Here is a 26,607-nt window from a genome sequence, read left to right as displayed (position 1 = left end):
CTGCATACCTAGGTATGTACGGAGTACGTACCTAGTGTAAATAGTGTACCGGCTGTTGTGGGTCTTCTGAAACACCTCAGGGTACCAAGTGGAAGCAGTGCTCCTCCCGTCACCCCGGATCTCTGTCTTCCGTGTCGAGCTAGTGACCCACCTGACCCGCCTGTGGAAAAGCCCCCTGTGTAGATGGCGGGAGGTCAAGAGCATCATATATCAATCCAGCGGGACGACATGTTTCTCGCTCCTGTACCTACCGGATACGCCTCCTGGTTCTGTGTCTCCAAGAGCTGTCGTTCGCCTCCCCCGCCCCTTTGCCACATGACAGAATGCTAGGGTTGCAGGTTGAAGCAATCTTAGACGACATCGGAGCCCGGCTGTCGCTCATCCTGCCGACCCTCGCTGCTCTCGTTGCGGTCGTGCTGCTGCAGCATGTCCTGAGCCGGGGCCCTCTTGCCAACATCCCCCTCGCGGGCCAAGAACTCGGCGGCGACGAGAAGCGGAGGCAGGCATACCTTTCCAAAGCGGGCGACTTGTACCTTGAGGGTTACAGGAGGTTGGCTCGACCAAACATCGCTCGCCGGTGTTCTCTCAAGAGAGGCTCGGGCTGACGAGTCTGGTAGTTCAGGGACAGAGTCTTCAGGATCGTGACGCCAAACAGTAAGACCCAGATCCCCCGATCGGAAGGCACCGTGTGAAGTGGCTTGTTGGGAGATGACTGCCTGACTCTCGTCAAGAGTTCACCGTCGTTGTCGTGCCACCCAAGTACCTGGGCGAGCTGAGAAAACTCCCGGACGATGTCGTCGACTTTGACCAGGCCATCGCCCAGACGATGCATGCCAAGTACACCAAGATCCCCATCGGCCAGCCATTGATCCCTCACACGATAAAGGCGAGCCTCACGCCAGCCCTGGTCCGGATCAACCCGACGATCGCCAGTGAAGTGCAGCTGTCCATCCGGAAAGAGCTCCCCCCTTGTGACAGCTGGACCTCCATCAACATCAACCAGAAACTTCTCCGCATCGTCGCCCTCGTCTCCGGCCGGGTCTTCATTGGCGAGGAGCTCAGCCGGTCCGAGGAGTACCTTGACGCCGCCATCAACTACACCGTCGAGCTGATGGACGCCCGCCGCGCCGTCGAGAGGCTGCGCGCGTGGCAGCGTCCCTTCCTCGCCGACCGGCTGCCCGAGGTGAAGAAGCTCGACCAGCGGCTCGCCCAGGCGGACCGGTTCCTGCGCCCCATCGTGGCTGCCCGGCGCCAACTGCAGGACAGCGAGAAGCCGGATGACATGCTGCAGTGGATCATGGACGGCCAAGATAAGTTCCGGCAATACTCGACCGAGGAGCTCGCGAGGCTGCAGTTGGCTCTCTCTTTTGCGGCCATCCACACAACGTCCGTGACGGCAACGAATGTGTACGTGTCCGCCGTCCTTGGTCACCCCCTACTCCGTTTCGTTTAGATGATGACCGGTTGCTTGTTCCACGGCTAAAATAAAAGCCCCTGGCAGGTTTTACAATCTCGCGGCTTATCCGCACTATATCCCGGAGCTGCGTGACGAGATCCGCAGCGTCCTGGCCGAGCACGACGGCGTCTTCACGAGCCCGGCATTGCAAGCCATGAAGAAGGTCGACAGCTTCGTCAAGGAGACCATGCGCCTGTACCCGACCGGCTTCGCCGGGTTTCAGCGCAAGGTCACCAAGACCTTTACCCTCTCTAACGGACAGGTCATCCCGGCCGGCGTGGTGATCCAGGTTCCCGCCGATGCCATCGCCCGCGACCCGGAAGTGTTCCCAAATGCCGACCAGTTCGACCCCTGGCGCTTCTCCCGGCTGCGCGAGGAAGCACGCAGCGCTGGAAAGGCCGAGGAGGCCGCTCATCACCAGTTCGTTTCCGTCAGCCCCGAAGTCCTGACGGTGCGTCTACCCAAGATTGCCCTCGTAAATACACGTTGTTTTTGTACCATCCCAAAGCTGACGCTCGGGCAGTTTGGCTATGGGCGACACGCGTGCCCGGGCCGCTTCTTTGCCGCCAACGAGATCAAGATGATCATTGCCAACTTTATCCTCGCCTACGACATGAAACTGCCGGACGGGGTGACCGAGAGGTACCCGAACCTAACGTTCGGCTCGACCGTCAGTCTAATAACATCTCTCACGGAATTCAGGAAAGCAGTAAGGTGATACTGACGTCGATTAACTATTCTCCAGTGCGTTCCCGACCCTCGTAAGGAGTTGCTGTTCAAGAGGCTGACATAATACGGGACTTAGTTGGCAGGCAACAAAGGCAGGCCTTGCAACGGATTTCGGAGCCCGTATCGGAATCGCAGCAAGTCAATCAAATACCGGGCACCATGGCTTCAGCCAAGTTGTCCTCGTATTATTACTCTACCCCCTGGTTACTCCACCCCTGAGCTCCCCCCAGTCACTAGCCGGGTTTTGGAGCCGCGAAGCCCCAACCTCATCGATGGTGGCTACTGTGTATGTACACTAAATTTACGTTACCTAGTCATGTCACAGCTTCCTCGGACGAGCTCTGAGTAATCATGCCCTCTCATTTAGTGTACACAGATTAATTACAAGTATCTGACCTCCCCTTCTACGCCTATTCATGTTCAACTTTGCCTGGAGAGGGTTCTTGCCAGCACATGCAGCGTCGTTCACCGTCCCAGCTGATGAGCCAAAAGATCAGGGGCGCTTGTTCTCTGTACTAATTTTGAATGGTAAACCAAGAGTACGGAAAAAATAACTATAGAGTATAGTGTACAAAGGGTGTGGACGGCCACGTTTTCAACGGCAAGCACGGAGTGTGCAAGGTTTCCGGGCCCGATCGTCGCTTGGTTCTCCCCGCACGCCAAGACACACGGTGTGTAGTGTAATTATCCCAAAGGAACCGAGATCTCCCCAAGCGCGCATTCTTTTCCCCTTCAGCACCTAAGAGTCACCCCAGCGAGGCGACGCCGTCATGTCATAACTAGTTACTCTCCTCATACGGAGGAGACCCCGATGCACCCGATGCAACGCAAGTTAGACCCGACGGCTTGGGTAAGGTGCGAGCTTGGTGTGGATCGCGATCAGGCAAAGGGTCCATAACTAACTACCCGTTTGGGGAAAAGGAGATGAGATGACGACCAGGGGTCAGAAGGCGCGACTCGCTCTGACGATCACTAGCTGCGGCTGGCAAATGCGCCGCAGGTCCGGGGACGATGCAAGTGGAAATTAACTAACTACGGTCGATGAGTCGGCGAATGCCTACTGTAATCCGCAGTGAATCCAGCAGCAGCAGAATAAGAAAAACCTCACACAACCCATATATGTCTAGGTGTTTGGGCATGGATACTGTGGCGTCTTTGTTTTAATCCCTTGATCCCTTGGATCCGGTTCACCAACATTTATCATCTCTAATCGTGCCGCTCCGGTAGCGAGAACCCACTCGGACTGGTGATCATAGTCCAGCGCCCCAGATTCGACACCTGGATGCGATAATTACTCTCCAGCGGGGCCTTGGTGGGTTGATGCCCAGACTCAGAACCATCCGGCACGACAGCACCGACCCCAGCATGCCTAGAGGCTCCGCGACTGACGCCGATGAAAGCGTCGCAAGCGGTTTGATCGCGTACTGCGTCGTCCTCTTGGTCGTCGTCCTCGTTGTCGTCTCGTTGCGCCTCTACATCCGCTTAAGGCTGCTTCGGAAGGCAGGAAACGATGATATCGCCTTGGGCGTGACAGTGGTGCGAGCCCCTTCTGATCTGCCACCGGGGAAAGGTGTGGCCGGAAGTTGGCGCATTCTAATCTATAGTTGCCGGCTCTTAGGTTGCGACCATCGCGGACTGCATCGGGGTTACTTACGGTAAGTTGGCGTCTGGGCGAACTCTTGGTCAGGACATCCCCCATGTTGACCTCTTCCAGCAACGCGCCTCGGTCTCGGCCGGCACATCGACACGCTGTCCCTGGAGGAGCGGTCGCATTTCCTGAAGGTATTCCCGGCTCATCGTCACATGGAAACGGAGGCGTGGCCGGGCTAACAACGTTGCGCAGCTCGTCTTCCTCTCATCGATGGGCTATCATGTCGTCGTCATACTCCTCAAGACTACCTTCCTTCTCCAGTTCCGACGTGTCTTCCCTCTCCCGGCCTTCCAGCGGCTCTGTGATGTCTTCTTGGTCTTCCTCGGCCTGTGGACCGTCGCCGGGATTGTCGGAGGGACTCTCGTCTGCCTGCCCGTCTCCAAAAATTGGGATCTTCGAGAGCCGATCTGGACATGCGATGCGCGGTTCTACTTCTGGATGGCGCATGGTGTAATACACCTCGTCAGCGACGTCGCTATTTTCGTCATGCCACTCCCGCTATTGAAGACGCTGCCGCTGCCGCCACCTCACAAAGTCGTCCTTGTGGCCGTATTCTGCCTCGGCTTCTTGTTTGTACTTCCCGACCTCCCAAGGACAGCGTTTGTGAATTGCTGTATCTGACGCTGGGATATTGCTTTTTTACAGGACATGCGTCATATCCGCCCTTCGGCTGACTACCCTTCACGCGTCTCTTCAAGAGCGGGATGTCACTTGGACATCAGCGAAGACCATATTCTGGTCAGTCGGCGAGGTGGCATGCTCGATTGTATGCCTCTGTATACCCACTCTCCGTCCGCTCATGGGGAGCTGCTGCTGCTCTCACCGCTTGGACGACACAGTTGTCGTGGAGCGCGGGACAAGGAGGTTCGGATTCTACGCGGTCAGCTTGCCTGGCTCAGATGATCCTCCCGCGACTTCCCCACCGCCGCGGACAAAATCCCAGAACCTCGTAACTGGAAACAACAGGGATCTGTGATATAAACCTGGTGGTACACTAGCCTCGTCAAGCCTCCATTACGATAGTCGATCTGTGATGGGTGAGTTGCAGCGCTTAGCGTGTCAGCACGCTCATACACCGGCCACCTGATTGACAATCATGGGAAGCGAGTGAACAGCCTTGCCAGACCTCACTCCCCTGAGAGGTTGAAGGGATTCAAAAGACATTCTGAAGATGTCGCCAGTGCTGAAGCAACGGCTGCGGCCAGGGCAATGGTGATCCCTCGGGTCCTCCTGGACGGCATCACTACGGTCAGTGTGTAGGTTGAGGGCCCACACCATTACAAAGAACGAAACGAAAACCACGCTCGGGAAATAGACAGGTCCTGACAAGAAAGTTTCCCTGAAGGAACATGCAAGGGCGCAGCCTCCTCCCCTCTTGTGGGCCTTTGGCACTGCTGAATCCGCCGCGTGGAATCATCGCGACTGCCACCCCATTCTCCGAGCGCTCTCCCGAGGAGGCTTCCGAGAAGCCATGCCTCCGGTAGCGAAACAGACAGCGCAATCACCACAGCTGGTTCGGGGTCGGGTGCCGGCAACCGCACCAGCCCGCCAAAGCAGCACAAGCTCCAACACAGTACTCCATCCAGACCCCACCGTTCCTGCAGCCAGGATCTCGAAGAAACACGGGCAACAAAACCCAAACGAATCTTCCACCGGTGGAAGCATCAAAAGCGCCGGGCTAGATACAATGGGGACAGCGATTCTGGTCACGAGGGCAGTATCGAAATGACCTGACCATCGCGTTTAACCAGAGCCCCCCTGCCAAGAGATTACGACGATGGGCTGCTTCGAGTGCTGAACAAATAGAAATAGCGGGCAAGCTTGGAGGGCAGGGTAAGGATCACAGCAAGGAACCCACCTGGTCTGTGCGCCGCTACACTTTGGTGGACCCACTTTCCACCACTGAGCAACTGCAACTACGGAGGTAATGAACCAAGCTTCTGCTGCTGATCACCTCACGGTCCCATCTGCTCAGAGGGACGACGTGTTCTGCTAACACCTACCATCACTTCCAGCATGGCTCCCAACTTTGTGCCTCCAGAGCGTGAGATGAGCCGCGGTCTCGGCCACGGACAACGTCGATACTCCCTACCGACAACGGGTGTGGAATGAGCCTAACAATGGCGTACTCGTTCATCTGCCGGTCAACCGCGATGCTTGCGGCGTGCATGTTCGGCAGGCACGCGAACGAACACCCTCGACGGCATCGACCTGCACCCCAACAGCCACTATAATGCGTACGTGATGGTGGGAAAGTTTGAGAATCTGTTGCTAGACTTTTGTCGAGGCCGACGGCATTGGAAGGAACAACGGGGGCCACGCGCGTGTGGACTTCGTAGAGCGCTGGGGTTCTCCCTCCAGGACAACCTGGCCGCGGTGTGCATAGGTGAGTTCTGTCCAAAAGGCCGACGCCGGTCTGCCCGCCTCCTTATCCTTCTCTCCATTCCCAGACCGCTGACTGAAACAACCACACGCAGAAAAGGATGAATCCAGATCCCTCAGCGAACCGAAGCCCCCCGTCGGCGGTGTCTTCTCCCCACACTTCCGGATTCGAACGCATCAACTGGTTGAACTACACGTCAAGAACCGAGGGCCGGTCATGCCCCCCGTACGTCGAGGTGGCAGAAGATTTGCGCTCGAATGGCCGGCTGGAAGGACGTGCCTCAGAGACGGGTCTCGCTCCAGGTCGCGAATGACTCCATAATATCGTACAGCAATATCGAGTATATCGTCACATCCGCCGCGCGCTACAACATCAATCACTATCCTGGGCACCACGCTCTATGCGCATGCGGCGCAGGACCTGCCTGTCCAGACGCCCAGAGATCCTTCAAACACGCCCACGTCCTTCCTGTGGTATGCGAAGAAGCATGGAAAGGCAGGACGGGCCGACACAAACGCCATCCTTTTGGCGCGAGACCACTACGACATCACGTCCTGGAAGTCTGCCCTGCGCTAGACGGCGACCCACACAGGCCGGCATCCGCTTAGCAGGAGGAATTGGAGATTCTCAAAAGCTGAGCATGCTTATGAAGGTCGAGTAGATGCCCCTTGTTGCCAACCGACCGTGTCGGTCTTTTCTTGTTGTTTTTCGCACGCTATTCTTCGGATCCTGCCCCAGGGCGGTCCCTCGAAGCCCAATACGCCAAGATCTTCAGTATTGAGCTCGTTGTTTCTTTCCGGTACTAGCTTCCTTCGGGGGGGCCGTCCGTGTTAAATGATGAGGATGTCATGTGCTGTTTTAGTCGTCGAAGTGAGTCTGCACATGGTATGTGAGAGCCGCCGCATCGCCTCTGAAGTCGCCGCATACAGGGCATATCGACTCGTCTTGCCCGGGCAAGGGCGGATTAGCAGGTTGCATGGGAGCTTCGAGCGAGCTCTCGTCGTTCGCGTCGTCAATTGTGCTGTTGCCTGCCTTCGACCTCCTGTTGCCGCGTCGTTTGGAAGGCTTGATGTAAGCATCGAGACCGACCGGCTGTGTGGACGGCGGCGGTGGCTCTTGTCTCATATCCGTGTAGTGTCGTCGTCCTCCCCGGCGGCCCTGCGGAAAGCCCGCCGGCGCCGGACCGAAAATCATCTCTGGTTCACCGCCGAGCTGATCTAGCGGCCCGGCTACCGCGGCGTCCCCCGCCATGCTCTGAACCCGGCCAACCCTGCCATCCGCCAAGCGCACCTTGATGCCTCGCGGATGGTTTCCCCTGGTCAGAAGCTGGGCGACCGCGCCTTGAACTGTGCGACCTGTGGGCTGGTCGGCTTTGAGAACAATGTTCACGAGCGCCCCCGGCACAACCTCTCTGGTTGTGGGGACTGGCATTCTCGTGATTTGTTCCTGGGTGACGGATAGTGGATATTTACCGAGTACGGAGTCGTCCCGTACTTGCCTGCGCGCGGTTTGGCGTTGAACGGAGTTTCTCTCCGGCACCCTCAATGTCAGGCTAGCGCCTTCGCGAGGCAAGTTTGGGCCCACAGCTCCTCTTCAGGGCGACCATTATCTGCAATGCCCCACTTATCACGGTATGGAACAGCAACAGAGGCAGATATGTGGAACGCGTAGTCGTAATCTACACAATAGGATCTGTTGAGAGCTGATATCGGAAGTGTTGGCGGCAGCCCGAGAAACCAATAATTTATTTGCTGCAAGAGACGATTGATATGAGCACCGGAGTTGGGATATTCGAGGAGCGCGAGTCGGAATGGAATAATATGGGTTAGGGTTCAAAGTGCCCTCATAGAAAACCACTGTGATTGGCTGCAAGGGACAGCTAAGTTCAACATCGAGCGCCCCACCTCGGCCTCTTGGGAAAGCCGAGTGTCCCGGTTCAATTCGCGTTTCGTACGAGATACTCGGTACCGTAGCCCTCAACTGAATGGCGACAGATGAAACATCTCCCCTTCTGCCAAACGTTGAATCAGAAGAACCCGCGCGCAATCAGAACACCATGAGCGGCACTCTCTTCTGGAAGACGGGCGCTGTGTTTGGCGCCGCGGCCGTTGGGCTCGGCGCGTTCGGCGCCCACGGCCTTAAGAAGCGCATCTCAGATCCGAACAAGCTGGCCAACTGGGCGACTGCTGCACAGTATCAAGTAGGCCCAGACGCTCGCTGCTGAATGGTGTAGCGGAAAAGGCACCACTGACTCGATCATGCAGCTCATCCATTCCGTCGCCCTTCTCGTGGCCAGCAACAACCCCGTCGCCGGCACCCTCTTCACGGCCGGCATGACCATGTTTAGTGGCAGCCTATATGCTCTAACGCTTGATACCGAGCGCTTCCGCTTCCTGGGTCCCGTCACGCCGCTCGGAGGGCTGTGTCTGATGGCTGGCTGGTTGGCCCTCGCATTTGGGAAGCGGGGTGCGGGCTTGAGGTGGCCACGCACTTAACTGGAGACCACCTCGTGTGTAGGAAGTGTATATGAGACAAGTTATTTGTAAGATAAGCGTGAGGGTACCCATTGGGATGCTGCCGGGGAAGATGTAAGATACTCAAGAATGCAATCTAGAAGCACACACCGCTCCTTTCTCAACCAACACCATATTTTACCGACATCACATTTACCCAGCACACTGCACTGATTATGTAATTACCCACAGTCGCAATTACCGCGACAGTGCTGCGGTCTTCTCTCTGTCTGTCAAGCATCGTTGAACCACAGGATCCTCCACACGACATGCCTAGAGCAGCACCAATATTGTCCGGGAACAAGCAAGTTTATCGGGAAGAATCTTAGGATATTTAACCTCCTTCCGGTTAAAACCCACCAGATCTACAGTTAGTCTCGCGGACTTCAGTCTCTAGTTAGTTTCGTATCATACAAGTGCTCGGACACACGAGAGTTGCACTTGTCAGAAGATTACAATGAATGCGGAGATGGGAGCCGATGCTGGAAATCCCGGAACGCCGAAGGACCAATAAATCACGGACATATCAGATATTTGATAACGAAAATATGCCGTGTAAAACAATAGAGTAACTGAAACGGAGATCATGCGTAGCAAACAGACAAGCTTCAGGTCACGAATAGACCGGTCAACACTGTTAACAGGTTCTGAACGTGCGCTCTAAATAAGTCTCCCCATTCAACCCCCCTCCTTACCCAATCATCAAAATGATCACATCGACCAGAGCTCCTTTCACTCTTTGAACTGAATTAAGTATCTTTTGGATTGGCCTAGCTCGATTCTCGAAGCTGACCTCCTCCAACTTCGCGGGTTCCCGCAAATCACAGAGGCAACTCTGCTAAATGTGCGCTTGTTCGGGTTGCGCAACAGTTCGCGTGAGAACAAAGCGACGAACCCCCGTACACAAAGTGAGTGTGGACGGGGCACCAACCCCGTCTTAAATATAATAATTAGACTGTTGTCACACTGCATCGCAGCTTCCACTCCGTTGGAGCTGTTACTGCTCGTAGGGCAGGCCATTCCGAGTCTCCGGCAGCCAAAAAAAGTGATGTTAGCGAAAGTTGGGCGAGTGTGGCTCATCCAGGATGCAGGGGTCCAAGCACCAGACTCGAGTCCGAGCTACTCAACCCTTGCATTTTTGAAAGACTACTGTGTAATTACTATGCATGCGATCCTTGTTGCATATCCGAAAAGAAAGGAAAAAAAAGACTTCGAAATATCTCTGAAATATCTCTGTAATCGAACCATGACCTGTGACTTGGCCTTGTTGGACCAAGGAGCGAGGAGAGAATCGCCACAGCTGCTCTGCACCTCTCCGGTAAAAAGAAGGAATGAAAACAAAAAGGTGGTTATACTCGCTCGAAGCATCTGGCCGTTGTCGCTGCCTGTTGACAGTGGTAGCTAGGCTTAGTCTTCACTAACAGTATGGCTCAGGAGGTTAAAGGCAGCTAGGTGTAGCATAGTTGTTGAGATTATTGAGGGAAGTAACCATCAATTGCCGGTATTAACTATTCGCAGGCTCGTGAGGAGTGGGGAATCGGGCATCCTTATCTGTAATTATTCCCGCCCCTTGAGTTGCTGATCGTCAACATGGCTATATGACTTCAGCCCCTTCTGGAAGGTGAATCTGTCCCATTAGCCTAGGATTTGAATCTAGCATCGGAGTGCTAACTAAGCGCAGGTTACCTAGGGACACAATCTGGGGCTGAGGGGGCTGTACACATGTATACGAGCGAGCCACGTAACAAGCCGGTGTGAAGCTGTGGGGAACGGAGCATGGACAAGTCAATGTCTATGTCGATCAAATGGAGTACTTTCGTCCTACGAGTTCTAACTGTAAATATTGCCATATGATTGGCAGTGAAACGAAGTACGAAGGATTCAACCTGCTGGAAGGAATGCGCTGAAGTAGGCTGTACCGATCAGAACGGCTGAGATCCCCAATCAATTCAGAGAACCTTGCATTGGAGAGGAGCGCGCCTTCGTATCCTGTTGGCTGCGTACCTAGGTAGATTGCCTATTGACCATAAACGAGGGCTTCAACGTGGCTGTATGAGGTTACGCTGACTGTTCAGTTCTTGATCCCTAGAAAGCAAACAACGGCTGACCTCAGACTCGATGTCGACAGAAACAGGACGTGACGTCCAATGGTCAAGCCCCGTACACCACACTGGGCTCATGGCTCACTTGTATGAGGATGTAGGACGTGTCCTGGTGGCTGTGCCTCATAGTCCGCCTTAACCTAACACGTCTTTCGGCGTCATGATGTTCAACAACGCTGAGTATTTGAGCATAAATAGGTCTCCTTTCCTCAGCCTAGACTGTGTTTCTTGCACCATCTACACCAAGCTCTCATCAGTCAATCGAACAGACACTCATACCAGTTAAACGACCACACTAGGACTCTCAAGCCCTTCTTCTACCAAGATGCAGTTCTCAACCAAACTCGTCCTCTTCCTTACCGCTGCTGCCACTGGCGTCTTTGCGGGCCCGGCCGTTGACCCGGGTGCCGTCACCTCCAGCCAAACTGTCCAGGATGGCGATATCCTCTACGTCGGCCTTGACGAGGTAAGCTCACGCCGCGCAGAACTCCCGGCTACACTTGTCTGCCGCGCTGACACCCCTTTCTTTCTTCATACAGTCTGCCCTCGAGCGCCGTTCCAACGGCATCGAGAAGCGGTGCATTGGTGCTTATTTGCCCCCCCACGCGGATTGCACCCCGGGCCAGTGCCAGTGCCTTGGTAACAACGGTTGCTGGTCTTGCAACGGTGGCCGCATGCAGTGCCAGCCCGGCCCCGGCTCGGGCGTGTGCTGGACTGAGTGAGGATGGGTGACGGTGGTGGAAAGAAGGAGAACGCGAAGGGGCATCATCATACGTGGCATCTTCTGTTTTGTTGCTAGGGGATGAAGGAGTTGGAACTTTTGTTGTTTTCATTGCTGTGCGCTCATTACATCCGTCATAGTCACTCGGGACGCCGAGCTGGTACATGTCGTAATTACAATATAAACATCATTGGGCCCAGTCAGCTGATAACTCAATACTCTAGTAAGGCGTTACCTGGATGGCTCTCTCTCTCTCTTAGCCTCAATAGGTAGCTCTCGAGGTGCACCTTGGAGACGCAACGATGAGTCTGAGGGTTGATCTGTGTTTCGTGATGGCTATCGACACAAATCATCCTTTGGGATTGATTGCCTGAAGAGTAATTACACGGGTTATCGCCTGTAGCACACCCACGCATTTCTGCGTCAGGTTCTTCTCTAGATTACCAAGCAAGTGCAAGAGCAAGAACTCGCCTTTAATTAGTATCTTTTCTTGACTTCTATTACGCTATATAGTCAGCTTAAGAGCCATCGGCAGGCTCCCAAAGGTACCAAGGCTAGGTAATAAGGCCAATGCTGAAAAGTCCCTAGCCAACCACTAGCCGATTTGCAAAGGGATGATGTTTCCATAGCTCATTCTTCTCTTTGCGGGTTATGTTGAAGTGATATGGGCCCCGGAGGGTAGCTAGTGTTAATGGTGCAAGAAGAAGACATCTCTCAGAGACAAAAAGGAGGACGTTGGGGGAGGGGGTGGTGGGACTGGGCAATAAACAGTTAAGGCACCTTACCTACCTACTTATTCACTGGACTTACCCATTCAGGCAAGGAGGTGTTTGAGAGATGGGCAACTTGGAGTGATCCCGACACGGTGAAGGATGTGCACCTTTTTAGCTACCAAAGGTGATTTAGTATTCAGGATGGCATCTTGACCACTTGGGTAGATATTAGGCATGACTTGGTAGGTACCTAGATGCAGGGCGAGCTACCCACGTTGGACTTCCCGCCATCTGGCTTACCTCTGTGTGGGATGCGGAAAGGAAGTATCTTCGTAGTGTATATCTGCTACGGTGGTGGTGGAAGGAAGCGAAGGCTGACTGGGGCCACCCTGCAGGAAGATGTGGGTGGCTGCAACCTTGCAGAACAGATGGTGGCAACCTTGCTCTGCTACTTTGACCCCAACTCATCATTTTCCACCCAAGGACCCCATACTCCCCTTAACATCTTTAACTATTATATACCCGTGTTCAAGACCCATCCAGCAACCTAACTAAGCAGAGCAGGTCCATCATTTTGTGACTCGAACAGGACGACGGCTCAGATTCATCTTCCAAAAGCCCTCGCAAACGGGACGTGTATGCCGTAATGACCAGCTTGCAATGGTTTCTGCATCATGAGCACATAATTATTACGGCTCAAAGCTTGTGGCCCAAAAGAAAGCCGATTGGGCTTGAAACGTAAGGGCGTCGTTTCGTAGTCAGAGTACCTGTCTCTACCTACTCCGTACCTTGAGTACATTCCTATTTCACTGTGGGACAGTGAGATCCAAATAGCCTGTTGATCGCTGGTCTCGGTTTTCCCGGACCGTCCGCGTCATCGGCTTGTTTCCCCAGGGCAACTTTGTTGAGACGCGGATCCCGCGGAAAAAGCCTGGCTTTTTGTTTATTGATCGAATTTTCGGAATTGTGGTCAGAAAGCCGAATTCCGGAGAGAGGTGGCTCAAACGAGTCACGATCGAACATGTAGCCCAACCACGGTCGCCCCAAACCCTGGCTGCGGGGTCACACGTCTTCCGGAGTTCAGCTCGGAAATGGCACGGGTATGGGGTCCCGTTCTTTTAGCCCCTGATATAACAAACTAGCTCGACCAAAAAAAAAAGCCTGCTTGCAGTTCCGTAGCTCCTCTAACACAGCATTGACTCTCAAGCAACGCCAAGGACAGCTCTTGATGTTCGTCCCGCTGAGTTGTTGCTTGGCGCATTGCTAAGCTTTCGCTACGCGGAGCGGGCCGCGGAATGTGCCGGTCCGATCGGACCGGGACTGGACCGCCGATACACGAAGTTACCCACACCGTGAAGAACAAGTTGGGAATCCGAGTGGAGTCCGCGCTCTCCGGAAAAAGCGGCAGTCGAGCATCGCGCGCCTCAACGAGCGAATGATGCGGGGCTGACGTCGGCAATGGACCCCTTGACTCGTTGGCAGCCACAGTCGCCGTTAAGCAGCTGCGTCGACGATCCCGTGCGCCGGCCTTAACTCTCGCGACGCGAGGTGCTCGAGGCACACTAGCGTAAGCTCCGAGACGCCGATGTAATGTAATGACGCATCCAGCTGCTGGAGATCGAGAAAAAAGAAAGATGGACGGACGAGTAGGAGTGGTCACAAGCATGGACCAAAAGTATGGTGTCCGGTAGTCTGCTGCAACTTAATTACCCTAATTATGGGCTATAAAATGTATAAGAACGCTCGACTAGGTTGCTGGCAATAGATTCCTTCACGTCAACAATCAACAAATCCCCGTCCCTTTCCGCGGTTTCTCCGATCTCAACATGACAGCAACGAGGCAAAGAACAGACTACGGAAAGAGGCTGCTCGTCAACATCGTCGACGAGCGTGCGGAAGCGGAGCCCAATCGAGAGTGGGTGTCCATCCCGATCTCCTCCAACCCCAAAGACGGCTGGAAGAAGATCACGTACCGACAAGCCGCCCATGCCGTCAACCGGGTTGCCCACAAACTGGTGAGCTCAACGGGCCGGCCGAAGGAGGGCGAGTTCCCGACCGTCGCCTACATCGGCCCCAACGATGTGCGATACGTCGTCTTTGCCCTGGGAGCCATCAAGGCGGGGTACCAGGCGCTCTTCATCTCGCCGCGCAACTCGCAGGAGGGCCAGCTCAACCTCTTCGAGCTGACCAACTGCCGCACCATATGGTTTGACGCCATGTACAAGGACGCGGTCCAGTCGTGGGTGCAAGAGCGGGACATGCACGCCATCATGACCTTCCCAGTCGCCGCCTGGTTCCCCGACGAGGACGTCGAGCCGTATCCGTACAACAAGACGTTTGAACAGGCCGAGTGGGACCCGCTCATGGTTCTGCACACGAGCGGCAGCACCGGCTTCCCCAAGCCGGTCGTGGTGAGGCAGGGCATGTTGGCAATCGGGGATGGCTACCACAACCTGGGCGAGTGGAAAGGGAGGAGGATCTGGCTGGACGAGATGTCGCGGCGGTCCAAGAGGATGCTGTGCCCAAGTGAGTACCCGACTAATTATTAGTGGCCCGGTTCGTTCCCGGTTCGTTCCCGGCGGCGCAGTGGCAAAGTGGCCCAATCTACAAAGTATTAGGTGCACTGACGGGAATGTCTGCAGTGCCCCTCTTTCACGCGGCCGCCATGTACCTCACTCTCCTCCTGGTTCAGTACTGGGATCTCCCCGTGGCTCTGGGCATCGGCGACCGACCCCTGTCCGCGGATATGGCTCTGGAGTGCTTGAAATATGCGGAAGTGGACTCGGTCATCCTGCCGCCCGCAATCCTGGAGGAACTAGGCCAGACGCAAGAAGCGATCGATGCCCTAAAGGCGCTGTCGTTCGTCGGCTTTGGGGGTGGTAAGGACATGAACCCGGTCCCGTGGCGGATGGCGGACGCGTAGAGTTGTTGACGTTCGAATATTAATCAGGGAACTTGTCGGACGAGGCGGGAGACAAGCTCGCCAAGGCCGGTGTTAAGCTCTTCAACGCCATCTCGACAACCGAGTACGTTGCCCACGCACACCCGCTCTCTCTGCAGCTCTAGACTGACCGAGGCAGGTTTGCTCCCTATCCGGTCTATTGGCAGACAAATCCGGAGCTCTGGCGATATTTCATCTTCAACTCGGAGCTCTTCGGCTGTGAATGGAGGCTGGCGACGGACGAGAACACGTACGAGCAGGTCATCGTACGAAAGGACAAGAAGCCGGGATATCAAGGGATCTTCTACACCTTCCCCGAGGCCGGGGAATACAGCACAAAGGACTTGTTCAGGCCACACCCGACACTTCCCGATCATTGGAAGTATTGCGGGCGATCGGACAACATCATCGTCTTCTCCAATGGCGAGAAGCTCAACCCGGCATCCATTGAAACGATTCTGATGGGCCATCCTCGGGTCAAGGGGGCACTCGTGGTTGGCAGCAACCGGTTCCAGCCGGCTCTCATCCTCGAGCCCGTGGAGCACCCGCGTACGGAACAGGGCATCAGGGAGTTCATCGACAGCGTGTGGCCGACGGTTGTCAAGGCCAACAAAGAGACTGTAGCCCACGGTCAGATCGGGCGGCAGTTCGTCGCCATCTCTAATCCCGACAAGCCGTTCCTGCGAGCGGGCAAGGGCACGATCCAGCGGGCAGGTACCATACGCATTTACAAGGACGAGATCGATCAGATATACGAACAAGCCGACGGGGTCACGTCCTCGGAGGCCCCGGTGCTGAACCTCGAGTCGACGGAGTCGCTAACCCGGTCCATCGAGAACCTCTTCGAGAAGTGGCTGCAGGCGCCAAAGCTCGAGCCGGATACGGACTTCTTCACGGTCGGAATCGACTCGATGCAGGTCATCAATGCTTCACGGCTGCTCAGGGCAGGGTTGGAAGCCGGCGGCGTCCGGGTGGACTCCGCTTCCCTGGCCACGCGCGTCATCTACGGACACCCGACGGCACGACGGCTGGCCGAGTATCTCTTCTCGGTGGTGAACAAAAAGGGGCAGGATGCCACCTCTGGCGAGCCGCAGCACGAAGATCATGCCATGGAGGCCATCCTGGAGAAATACACGCGGGATATGCCCCGAGCCCCGACCGCCGGCAAGCCCGCCCCGGCCGACGAGGGCCAGGTAATTCTCATTACGGGAACGACGGGCACGCTCGGGTCGTACACGCTCGACATCGCCTCGCGCTGCCCCCGCGTCAGGAGAGTCATCTGCCTCAACCGGTCGGACGACGCCGAAGCGCGACAGAGGCGGTCGAATGCGGAACGCGGTTTGCACATCGACTTCTCCAAGGCCGAGTTCCTGCGCGCCGACATGTCCAAGCACGACCTGGGGCTCGAGAGGGAGGCGTACGAGAGACTGCTGCGCGAAGTCGACCGGGTCATCCACAACCAATGGCCGGTCAACTTCAACATGCCCGTCGAGTCCTTCGAGCCGCACATCCGGGGAGTGCGCAACCTCGTCGACTTCAGTTGCAAAGCGACGAAGCGGGTTCCCATCGTGTTCATCTCGTCCGTCGCAACCGTCAACGGGTGGAGGAAGCCAGAGGCCGTGCCGGAACGATCGCTGAAGGACCCGGAAATCGCCGTCGGCGGGTACGGGCGGTCCAAGCTCGTGAGCAGCCTCATCCTGGAGAAGGCAACCGACGTCTCGGGTGTTCCCACCGAGATCATGCGTGTCGGGCAGATTGCCGGCCCGAGCAGCGAGAAGGGCCTCTGGAACCGGCAGGAGTGGCTCCCCAGCATCATCGCCAGCTCTCTGTATCTCGGAGTCCTACCCGACTCCCTCGGACACATGTCCACGATCGACTGGACGCCCATCGAAGGGATCGCAAACCTCGTGCTCGAAGCGTCCGGGGTGACCTGTCAGGTTCCTCTCGAGGACATCAACGGCTACTTCCACGGTGTCAACCCGGTCACGACCCAGTGGAAACCGCTCGCCGAGGCGGTAAAGGAGTTTTACGGCGGGCGCATCCAAAAGCTAGTCCCCCTGGACGAGTGGGTCGAGGCCCTGGAACAGAGCCAGGCCAAGGCCGAAGACATCAGCAAGAACCCCGGCGTCAAGCTGCTGGACACGTATAAGGCTTGGGTGGCGGCGGCAAGGGAGGGGCAGAGCTACGTCGCCATGGACACGTCGCGGACGACGAGCCGCAGCAGGACAATGCGCGAGATGCGCGCCATCACGCCCGAGCTGATGAAGAACTGGTGCCGCCAGTGGGCGTTTTAAAGCCCAGCTGAAACACGTGGAGCAGTGGAGGATCTCAATTTGGCCCCGTCAGTATAGGGGTCGTCGCTACAAATGTCACTAGTCCTGATTACCCTCATTATAGTTCATTTATCTGTTGTCTTGGCCTGAACATTGAACCAACCTATACAATTGTGTGATATGCTTGAGCAGTAGGATAGGGTACCCGGAGCTTAATTATTCGTCCACATACGTGCTTTCACACCTTATTTAGGTGCAGTTTCGATGAGCTCGACGGGCTCCGCCAGCTCCTCCTTCGGTTCGGTCGACCCAACTCCCCGGTTACGCACCTCCTTGAGGGCGGCCTCCGAGATGTTAGTCTTGGTCGTCTTGAACTTCCATGCGGGAACCCTTCTCTCAAAGAGCTCGTCAATCTCCTCGAGGGTGCGCCCCTTCAGCTCGGGAAGAAAGAGGAAGAAGAAGATACCGCACGCAAGGTTCGATCCGGCCCAGATGTAACCGTACCGTGCCCCCTGTTGCCTTGCTCTCAGTACTCTCCTTTCCAAAGTAACGGGCATACGAACGTTGCAAGGGGAAGAAGAAGAAGGTTGAGCGACCTACCCAGTTCAGATTCTCGGGGTTGATAAAGTAAGGGGAGAAGAACCCAGTCAGCCACGCAAGGAAGTACCCGAGGCTGATGGCAGATCCGACCGTCCAGGTCCTCAGCCTCGTGCTCACCACCTCGGTCGCAACGGGGTAGCTCGCAGCCCCGACGAAGGCGTTGTACGAAAACATGTACAGCGAGGTGAAGGCGATGAGGCAGTTCCGTGCGACGAGGGTGCCCGCCGAGGTTGTAGCCGTGACGGCGACGATCAGCATACACAGACCTTGCGTCAGAGAACCGATCATCATGATGCTCCTCCGCCCAACGACATGCCGCATCAGGTAGATGCCGACGTTCACGCCGATGAAGCCGAGGCAGGTCTGCATGACAGAATACTTGAAGGCTTCGTCAACGCCGAGACCAGCGACGACCAGGAAGTAGGTGGTGTAGCTGATGAGGAACCACGCGCCACTAATTAATTAATTTTTACCCAAGTCAGAAAAGAGTCCGGATCCGAGAATTTTGCAAGGGGTCACCATTCTTAATTACCTCCCAGTTTGAGCTATTATCAATTGTCAGTTCATGTCCTGATTAATTACTACTCTAATATAATCAACACTTGCGCAGGGGACTTACTCGCAATGACGCCGAAACATAGCAATGTCCGACGCAAGTTGCTCCCTGGGTTTATTCACATCCGAAATGTCAGCCTGGCGACGGTCAACACACGGAGAGCTCGCCTGGGAACACTTTTACCCCTGAACATGTCGAGCGGTCCGACGGAGCTGGCGAGCTTTCTCTCCTCCTCGATCCCCTTCACCATCTCGACCCACTCCAGCTCGAACTGCTCCTCGTCAAGCGAGTCGCTCCGCAGCACCTCCAGCGCCTTCCTCCCCTCGTCCAGCCGCCCCTTGTTCACCAGGTAGCGAGGCGACTCGGGCACGAAGAAGAGCCCGACGGTCAGCACGGCGGGGACGATGAACTGGATGCCCAGGGGGATCTGGTAGGACGACTTGTCGAGGAGCTTGGACGTCGCGTTGGTCACCGCGGCGCCGATGATGCTGCCGATGTTGACCCACTCGGAGAACAGGGCGACCAGGACGGCGCGGAGGTGGGCCGGCGCCGCCTCGGCGCAGTAGATGTTGGAAAAGGTGACGAGGAAGCCGTTTCCGACGCCGAGGACCAGGCGGCCCAGGTAGACGACGCCCCAGCTGGCGGTGCCGATCTGGATGGCGGCCCCCAGGGCGGTCAAGAGGCAGGCGAGCCAGAGGGCGGGCTTGCGGCCGAAGAAGTGGGCGAAGGCGCCGGCGAATATGGACGAGAGGAAGGCGCCGAGGGTGAGGAGCGAGCCGATCAGTTGTTGGAAGGTTCCCTGAGAATGGGAATGGGTTGATTAATAATTAGCATGGTGGTGCTCGTGTGTATTATTAAATATTATTCGGGGTTGGAGGGTGTGAGCAGCAGCTCGGAGAAATAAGAGAAACGTGTGAAAAGCGGCACCCTGAGCAGGTACATACGTCGATCCCGTAACCTCCCGTGAGGTTAGGATTGGGATAGCCAAAAACTCGCAGGAAGCCGGGCATGGCTTGCAGACTGGCGAGGCAGGCAGAGTCGAGGCCATACTGCATGTTGGCCACGGCCACAATGCCGCATATTAGCAGGCATTTTCGGTTCGCCCAGAGGGAGGTCTCCGGCCGGCGCAGTCCTTCTAGCCCGGCAGTCATTGTCCTGCTGTCGGACTCGGTCGAGATCAATACGGGGGAACGGGCCTTAGTCGGGAATGAGACGTCTGAGCAAGTCTGAAAAACGCTATTAATAACACAACCGTAATTAACCCGAGGACGGAGAAAGCCCAGGACACAGCAACCACTGCAGAACATGCAGTCAATGGGGTCACATCGCAGCTCCCGTTCTGGAGGCGGTATCGACTGCTGTTAATATATTTACCGTTATTTTGGGGTCCCTGGAGGCTCAATTACATTGACGCTGGTCACCATGAGGGGAAGTCTCCGGGTATGATTCCCCGCAGGATTCCTTTTGGGGTTTATCAAATTCTGTGATCATAATCCATACCGACTCTGGCATGGATGTCACTAGGAATTGACTTCAAGCACTCCCCCGCGCTCGGCAGTTGAAATACAACCGAACTTGTGCAGACAAAGAACCAGGTCAAAGAAGTGTCGGCTAATTAATAGTCGATCCTACCATATCCTACCCCCTCCTTACTAGTACCTATATCTACTAGCTAATTACCTGAATGGTTTAAAGACTTTCAACTCATCAGTCTCCAGGTTGGGTAATTAGGTTTCCGTTGTGTGGCGCATCAGGCCATCGCACAAAATTCTTCTTGGGCGATCTTGAGGCTTCCGGCTGGTACTTCCTTTTTTTTTAAAAAAAAAAACCAGAGTCAACTATTACTTTAAACAGTTGAAGCAACTGTGTTCATCGCTATTTAAAACCCTCCTTTATCGGAACCCCTCTCTCTCCATCAACCGTTCCCAAAAGGAATGACCCAAGTCCATCAAGTAGAGCACGATCCTTGCAAAAACATCCAACTAGACATCCAACCTGTTTTCCCCCTGATCTTTATGCCCCTCCGTAACCCTCAAGCACTGCTAAGTGCAAATTTTGATGGCTCAGGCATTGCCAGCGTTAGCCGCGTTTGCTTGATCGGTTTGCTGAGCGGCCGCGTTGTTGGCAGTCCGCTGAAGGCCGATCGAGAGTCCGGAAATGCTGAAGCCGCCATTCTGGCGCTTGTGGTACCTCCTGTTGGCGTTGGCCTGGGCCGTCGAGGTCGCTCCGGCCGTGACGATGGAGACGCCAGACGGGAGGGTGATGCCCGAGGGGAGGGAGACCCCCGATGGCAGGGAGATGGTGACTCCTTGGGCGGCGGCTGTGCCCAGGCAGGCGAGGAGAGTGGCGACGGTCGCGCTCTTCATGGTGGATTGGTTGGTTTCAGATCTTTGTGAGAAGAAGAGGATAACTCGAGGTATCGATGAGTTCTGTTGTTGTGACTTCTCTGTGTGGTAAAAGCGAGCGGATGGTGTAGCGAGCGTGGCAACCTAGTTGTGAGTCTGAAAGTAGGAAAAGGCCGAAGACCGTAATCGTTTGAAGAGCATTCCAGATTTTATACACGGTAGGGTCAGGGGTAACACTGCAAGCTGAATCTCATCCCCTGTAAACCTGAGATCATCGGCGCATTTGCTCTTTGATCAGCCACCTGCGCCACGACATGAATGGGGGATAATGAAGAAAGTTCTCGGCTTCTCGAGCAGTGCGGGTTGGCAGCGGTGCTGGGGCAGTGTAAACGCAAGACTCGGGCGCCGAGCCTTCCGGCCATGTGATGGACCGGCAAAATCACTGGAAGAGGCTTAGTGAACCCAAGTCCTGCTCTGTTCTGGCCCTGCGTGACGTCGTGCCATAAGCTGTGATCCGTGACGGAAGGCCAGGACAAAACTCGTATCCAAGGGGACTCGGGCTTAACTTAGCCCCTTTCTACGTTAGATCTGAACAGATACGAACTAGCCGCCGCAGGATGATCGAGATTCTCTCCAGTCCGTACCAGCACGTCTCATATGCGTGCCTAATAATTAGCTTGCAGTTAGTCAGACCCAGATAGTCCCTTAACAAGCAGTATCGTATTCCGTACAGGTCGAGGATTCATCGGTTTCACCCCGGTGTTCACACAGTTCGACTGCATCTCGAGACCGGGAACATCCCATTGCGCCCACAGAATATTAAACAAGTACATTAACTATCATCATTGGCACGTAAGCCGCTCATGACCCCCCATCATCCCATCAACTTGCATTTGTTGCGGCACGTCAGTTCCGCATTTCTGGCATCCGTACATACATTACTGCCGCCTCAGCCTCCCTACATACATCCGAGACACAGGAAGGGCTCGAGTCCATGCAGAGTTCGTCACCAGCACCGCCATTACCGGTAGGTACTCCATACAGCTTCTTTTTTTTCTCTTTGATCACTAATGCACGGCCAGGAGGGCCCCTAGCCACACCAAAAAAGTTAACGCCTCGGCAGGAGGTAATATGACCCTCGTCTCAGCGAGCCCTCACCGTTGCCTTGACGGAGAAGTCGATAGGGCGGATATTGAACCAGCCGTCCTGCTTCAGCTGGTAGTAGGGGTCCACGGCCTCGAAGTCGACGTCGCGGATCAGCTTGGTCATGGTGATGACGAGGAAGTCCCATGCCCAGTGCTTTCCGATGCACTCGCGCTTGCCGTTGCCGAACCACTTCTTGACGCCGGCGGGGAGACGCTCGAACGCCTCGCCCATCATGCGCTCGGGCCGGAACGCGAGCGGGTCGTCGAAGACGGCCGGGTCCCGGTTGACGCCGGCCAGGACGATGATCAGGGCCTGGTTATGGGGCACCTGGTACTTGCCGCCGGCGAGCAAGACGGGAGACTTGTCGCCGGGCCTCGGGATCGGCTCGATGTTGAAGCCCGGGGCGGCGCTCGACAGCCGCAGCGTCTCGCGGACGAGGCCGGCGATGTACTGCAGCTGCGGGACGTGCTCCCGCTTGAACGGCCCGTCGCCAAGCACCCTGTCGATCTCTTCTCGGGCCTTGGCGAGGGCGTCCGGGTTCCGGATGAGGAAGAGAATCCCGGCGGCTATGGCGCACGGGGCGGTGCTGCTGCCGATGGGCATGGTGACGATCTCATCGATGATCTCCGACTCGGTGAACCCTTTGCCCGTCTCTGGGTCCTTGGCGTTCAGCAGCGCCCAGAGGAGATCCCGCCGGTCCGTAGGGTGTTCTTTCCGCTCCTTGACCATGTCGGCGGCAAAGGACCGCATCGCTCTGGTCGCCCTCTTGAACTTGCCACCGTACACCAACCAGTTAAGGATCTTGGGTCTGTTTGGCCTCTTCATGGCTTCCGACGTCGCGTCCTCCATTGCTTGCAACATCGGGTGCGCGGGGCCCTCGAGACAGTTCAGCTTCTTGCCGTACAAGGTGAGCGCGGTGGCCTCGAGGTTGAGCCGGTTAAGGTCCTCGAGCGGGCGGATCTGGGCTCCGGCGCCGAGGCCTTGCCACTTCGCAATCAGCTCGTCGGCGCATTGAACAAACTCGTCGAAGTGGGCGGCGAGCGCCTCTGGAGCGAGATGGGGAGCTATGATGCGATGAGCGATACCCCAGCTAGGCTCATGGTCGAACGCGGTGAAGAGCGAATCGTGGACGGCGTAGCGGATCTCGACGATCGGGCCGCCGACGTATTTCCGGAACCGCTTCTCGTCGCAAATTTCCTCGGCCAGCGCAGCGCTGGCGACGAACACGATACGCTTGCCCAGCACCTTGATCTGGAAAATCTCGCCTGTCGGCACCGCGAGATGGTCAACACATTATTATCCTCCAATGGCTTAAGCTGGCAGGGATGGGGGGTCTGCGCGTGGTGGCTCACTCACCATACTTCTCGGCGAGCGTCTTGAGAGACCACCACGTGTTGTTTGGGTCGACATCGAACAGGTTTCCCAGCAAGGGGATGCCGGGCGGTTGGGGTATTGGCGTCGACATGGCGGTGCCTGACAATGATGATTAACGTTGATGGACTATTAATTAACTACCGACACTTTACTTCTCCGGAGTGAGACAGCAATCGACTGAATTGCTCGCTCCCGCCGGTGTGCGGGACCGTTCAGCTTAAGACTTGAGAGGTTTGATCGGCGAGGAAGATAAGGTAGGCAAACCCAGGGGCTCGTAAAATTGAGTGACGACAGCAATCGGTCGCAGTTTTGAACCGAACGAGAGGGGTCCCCGATCACCACGCCGCCTACACCAGAACGGCTTGGATCGGTGGCGGCCAAGTGCTGTGACTAGGCGCCATGGCCAATGAGCGATGCAGCCTGTGCTGTGAACGATCGCTCTCGACCAAGTCACTCTGTGATGTTCAGCTCCCTGCTGTCTCCAAAGCTGAGACCCGGGCCCGATGGACGGGTGATCGACCGGCACTCCCTAATTCTGTGCTAGCGTCGCATCCCGATCAGCTGAACACTTGGCAGCGTAGGCAGGGTTCCTCTCCCCAGGTATCCGTAGTTAGGTAGTTACTCCGTATCGCTTTGCAGATGACAAAAGCCCGCTTATTAGGCAGCTTGCGTGCTGCTATTAGTACCCTAAGTTAGGCCCTCTCACTCTCCTCTCGGAAGCTCCCTTGCTACGTACCGTAGTATCGTACCTACAGTTCCTCGCTGTATCTAAAAAAAAAAAAGGGTAAGCGAGGTAGAGGCCCTTGGGAAGTTTTCCCCCTCCATGTCTCACAGCAGGTCACAATGACAGGCCATGGCTTGTCTCGCCCATGGTGAGGGAAGAATCGAGTTGAAACAAACAAGCAGGGATTGGAGTGCGTCGAATCGGTCCTGGCTTTTATTAGCACATTTCTGTCTTCCCATGAGGTCATCCATTATTACTCTTCGTCGACTCCCGTGCTAAAGTTCTGCAGCGATACCCGTTGGAGGTGCCTTTGCTGCGAAGGATCCCCAAACCAGCGCCTAGCGGTGGCTAGAAGCAATCAACCAAACATCAACCCCGAGATACCATGTTAATAATAGGTCATACAACATGTCAGTCTGAAGTTGTGTCATTAGGAGCCTCGGCAAAGTCAAAGAAACTGGAGTTTCCCAGGACCTGTATGACAAGGTACGGAAGTAATTAATTCAGGGCCATGGAGAAATAATGAGTAACTACTCCCCCAATTCATTGCCAACATATACGCTTTCGTTGGTGGCCTCTCGCTGCCGTATTATCTTGCGATGAACATGGATGGTAAGTGACACGTGTGTTTGCTTCTTAGTTGGGAGGACAACTAAGTCGACGCCTGCCCCTCTGGGTGTGGGTTTCGCAAGCATTACACATACAGTGTAATTAGCGTTGGCCGTGCACTACCATTTGTTGGACGGACTCTGTCAGCGTCCCTCGCTACTTTCTCCTGTCCTTTAAGGTAGTCACACAACACGGGTTCAGAAGTGTGAGTCCGGGCGGGTAGGATGGGAATGTCTCACATAAGTGGCATGTGGATGCCGGTTTAGGGAAAGGAGTACGGCCAACTAGCTATCGCTATCCTAGCTAAGTGGCGTACCCTGCAACTCCGGGTCGAGAGTTGGCCTTCTACTCTGTGTTGTCGGCGATACATCAAGCGCTTCTAAGGGTGTGATACAGACTCCTCTTCGGCCTCGAATTCTCCAAATCACCAGTGACATCGTCTTAACTTTATCGAGCCCCCGTTTAAAAGAATCCACACACACAGAGAGAGAGAGAGGGAGGGAGGGAGAGAAGGAGAAGCAATAACAAGCTATGATACAACATTATATGCCCTATGTTTTCCTGCCAAGGGACACTTGCGAGCCTTGTTATGCAAGTTGGCGCCGTGTTGTAGGAACAAGAATATCCCCGGCCCGAACTCGCGCCCGACCGCCATATGCAACGGCGTCCACCCGGAAACATCATACCCATCAATGCTCGAGCCTAGGTCCGGTTGGGCACGCTAACAGGAGTCAACGTAGCGCCTCCAGTTCCGTTTCGGGAAACATCTAGATGCCTCGTGACAATAGGAAGCTTGACCACGCCTCGTGATCGAGCATTTGCTGGGAAACATGGTCCATCGCAAGCGGCAAAATGTTGGATGGCGGGGCTGGGCCACCGTTCGAAAGATTACCCACTAATAAGTCAGGTGCATTGACGGTTTCATATCCGAGATCCGGGCCCATCTTGTCGGTAGTCTCTTGCAGTTCTGGCCACGGGTTGGAATTGTGCAGCTGGGGCATCGTGGCCGACCTGGTGAAGCCGGAGGGTTGCGGTATGTACATCATGAGAGGCAACCGGGAGTGACTCCCGAGCTGAAGAAGGTGGCAGAGATTGAGGTCGTACGTCTTGACGGGCTTTCTTCCTAGCCTTCTTCACTGCGGTTTTCGCTTAGTTATGCCGGACGATTTAATTAACAGACGTCCATTGCATTGCATTACAAAATGCTCGCACTACTCACGGCGAAACCTGCGTTGAGCAAGACGATTCTGCAACCGGCGCCGTTCCACCGGATCATTATCCGGCGAACAGAGGTCAAACTCCATGATGCAGCATCTGGGGTAATGGCGATGGTGTGGTGCAAAGCGTAAGCGGAAGACTCGAAGTCGAGCAGCAGCCAAATGATTGCTTACGTAGATATGTCAGGGATGGATAGATTAGCAAGCGAACGAGAAGGGCACTGTTCCTGAGGTGTAATACCTTGAAGGCCAAGTTACATGTACAGTACGGAGTTCATGGTATAATTACCTAACTACAGGAGGGCTTGAGCGGAAGCCTTCCTGCTGCTACAGTTGCCTGATCAATACAAGTAATTACCTAGTGTGCGTACAAAAGACGAATGACCAGGCATGACACGGTCGATTGGAACCAAGACTAGCTGTGCTATATCAGAAGACAGCGTCAAATCTTGTCTGCGGTATCTGCCCTTGGATCTGGCAATATCTGCCTGTATACAGTATAAATTATGATGGATTTGTCAACTCCAATCCCTTGCTACGAGATGTTAGCGCCC

The 26,607-nt window shown here is 55.5% G+C and overlaps 10 protein-coding genes across 10 annotated transcripts; 5 read left to right on the top strand and 5 right to left on the bottom strand.

The window, feature by feature from the left end:
- Nucleotides 1–323: 323 nt before the first annotated feature.
- P884DRAFT_283535 (cytochrome P450) lies at nucleotides 324–2,672 on the top strand (the record flags this gene model as incomplete). Its single annotated transcript, XM_069443668.1, has 5 exons — nucleotides 324–540; nucleotides 732–1,407; nucleotides 1,502–1,907; nucleotides 1,980–2,200; nucleotides 2,262–2,672. 4 exons carry the CDS (start codon nucleotides 324–326, stop codon nucleotides 2,172–2,174), a joined length of 1,494 nt encoding a protein of 497 aa, XP_069299868.1. The 3' UTR covers nucleotides 2,175–2,200; nucleotides 2,262–2,672.
- An 878-nt stretch (nucleotides 2,673–3,550) lies between these two features.
- On the top strand, nucleotides 3,551–5,044 carry P884DRAFT_239229 (uncharacterized protein; the record flags this gene model as incomplete). The annotated part of the gene is made up of 6 exons (XM_069440127.1): nucleotides 3,551–3,721; nucleotides 3,804–3,840; nucleotides 3,900–3,967; nucleotides 4,029–4,405; nucleotides 4,482–4,873; nucleotides 4,941–5,044. 5 exons carry the CDS (start codon nucleotides 3,551–3,553, stop codon nucleotides 4,810–4,812), a joined length of 984 nt encoding a protein of 327 aa, XP_069299867.1. The 3' UTR covers nucleotides 4,813–4,873; nucleotides 4,941–5,044.
- A 1,883-nt stretch (nucleotides 5,045–6,927) lies between these two features.
- Nucleotides 6,928–7,757, bottom strand: P884DRAFT_256964 (uncharacterized protein). Its single transcript, XM_069441098.1, has one exon. The coding sequence runs from the start codon at nucleotides 7,648–7,650 to the stop codon at nucleotides 7,078–7,080; it is 573 nt and encodes a 190-aa protein (XP_069299866.1). The 5' UTR covers nucleotides 7,651–7,757; the 3' UTR covers nucleotides 6,928–7,077.
- Nucleotides 7,758–8,162: 405 nt separating this feature from the next.
- Nucleotides 8,163–8,903, top strand: P884DRAFT_239223 (uncharacterized protein). The gene is made up of 2 exons (XM_069440126.1): nucleotides 8,163–8,419; nucleotides 8,484–8,903. The coding sequence occupies exons 1-2, from the start codon at nucleotides 8,204–8,206 to the stop codon at nucleotides 8,712–8,714; spliced, it is 447 nt and encodes a 148-aa protein (XP_069299865.1). The 5' UTR covers nucleotides 8,163–8,203; the 3' UTR covers nucleotides 8,715–8,903.
- A 2,144-nt stretch (nucleotides 8,904–11,047) lies between these two features.
- On the top strand, nucleotides 11,048–11,753 carry P884DRAFT_290597 (uncharacterized protein). The gene is made up of 2 exons (XM_069444063.1): nucleotides 11,048–11,300; nucleotides 11,374–11,753. Exons 1-2 carry the CDS (start codon nucleotides 11,160–11,162, stop codon nucleotides 11,554–11,556), a joined length of 324 nt encoding a protein of 107 aa, XP_069299864.1. The 5' UTR covers nucleotides 11,048–11,159; the 3' UTR covers nucleotides 11,557–11,753.
- A 2,341-nt stretch (nucleotides 11,754–14,094) lies between these two features.
- P884DRAFT_194410 (uncharacterized protein) lies at nucleotides 14,095–17,503 on the top strand (the record flags this gene model as incomplete). Its single annotated transcript, XM_069437829.1, has 4 exons — nucleotides 14,095–14,794; nucleotides 14,911–15,147; nucleotides 15,219–15,294; nucleotides 15,349–17,503. The coding sequence occupies 4 exons, from the start codon at nucleotides 14,095–14,097 to the stop codon at nucleotides 17,501–17,503; spliced, it is 3,168 nt and encodes a 1,055-aa protein (XP_069299863.1).
- Nucleotides 17,504–17,727: 224 nt separating this feature from the next.
- On the bottom strand, nucleotides 17,728–19,693 carry P884DRAFT_268076 (general substrate transporter; the record flags this gene model as incomplete). The annotated part of the gene is made up of 6 exons (XM_069442170.1): nucleotides 17,728–17,994; nucleotides 18,083–18,536; nucleotides 18,615–18,627; nucleotides 18,702–18,746; nucleotides 18,822–19,437; nucleotides 19,583–19,693. 6 exons carry the CDS (start codon nucleotides 19,691–19,693, stop codon nucleotides 17,728–17,730), a joined length of 1,506 nt encoding a protein of 501 aa, XP_069299862.1.
- A 1,008-nt stretch (nucleotides 19,694–20,701) lies between these two features.
- P884DRAFT_298031 (uncharacterized protein) lies at nucleotides 20,702–21,004 on the bottom strand (the record flags this gene model as incomplete). The annotated part of the gene is made up of 1 exon (XM_069444568.1): nucleotides 20,702–21,004. One exon carries the CDS (start codon nucleotides 21,002–21,004, stop codon nucleotides 20,702–20,704), a length of 303 nt encoding a protein of 100 aa, XP_069299861.1.
- Nucleotides 21,005–22,126: 1,122 nt separating this feature from the next.
- P884DRAFT_268074 (cytochrome P450-like protein) lies at nucleotides 22,127–23,594 on the bottom strand (the record flags this gene model as incomplete). The annotated part of the gene is made up of 2 exons (XM_069442169.1): nucleotides 22,127–23,394; nucleotides 23,486–23,594. 2 exons carry the CDS (start codon nucleotides 23,592–23,594, stop codon nucleotides 22,127–22,129), a joined length of 1,377 nt encoding a protein of 458 aa, XP_069299860.1.
- A 2,009-nt stretch (nucleotides 23,595–25,603) lies between these two features.
- Nucleotides 25,604–26,140, bottom strand: P884DRAFT_268073 (uncharacterized protein; the record flags this gene model as incomplete). The annotated part of the gene is made up of 2 exons (XM_069442168.1): nucleotides 25,604–25,959; nucleotides 26,056–26,140. 2 exons carry the CDS (start codon nucleotides 26,138–26,140, stop codon nucleotides 25,604–25,606), a joined length of 441 nt encoding a protein of 146 aa, XP_069299859.1.
- Nucleotides 26,141–26,607: the final 467 nt, after the last annotated feature.

This window comes from Thermothelomyces heterothallicus, assembly GCF_042370625.1.
Source record: "Thermothelomyces heterothallicus CBS 202.75 unplaced genomic scaffold P884_scaffold_5, whole genome shotgun sequence".
NCBI lineage: Eukaryota > Fungi > Ascomycota > Sordariomycetes > Sordariales > Chaetomiaceae > Thermothelomyces > Thermothelomyces heterothallicus.
Note: the sequence above shows the minus strand (reverse complement) of the source record. Positions and strands in the feature narration are given on the sequence as shown.

What these genes read in the sequence shown, in the direction of transcription:
- P884DRAFT_256964 (XM_069441098.1), bottom strand. Translation starts at nt 7,650, where the DNA reads ATGCCAGTCCCCACAACCAGAGAGGTTGTGCCGGGGGCGCTCGTGAAC.
- P884DRAFT_239223 (XM_069440126.1), top strand. Translation starts at nt 8,204, where the DNA reads ATGGCGACAGATGAAACATCTCCCCTTCTGCCAAACGTTGAATCAGAA. An exon ending in CGACTGCTGCACAGTATCAA is followed by an intron (nt 8,420 to 8,483) that starts GTAGGCCCAGAC and finishes TCGATCATGCAG; the next exon opens with CTCATCCATTCCGTCGCCCT.
- P884DRAFT_290597 (XM_069444063.1), top strand. Translation starts at nt 11,160, where the DNA reads ATGCAGTTCTCAACCAAACTCGTCCTCTTCCTTACCGCTGCTGCCACT. An exon ending in TCTACGTCGGCCTTGACGAG is followed by an intron (nt 11,301 to 11,373) that starts GTAAGCTCACGC and finishes TTCTTCATACAG; the next exon opens with TCTGCCCTCGAGCGCCGTTC.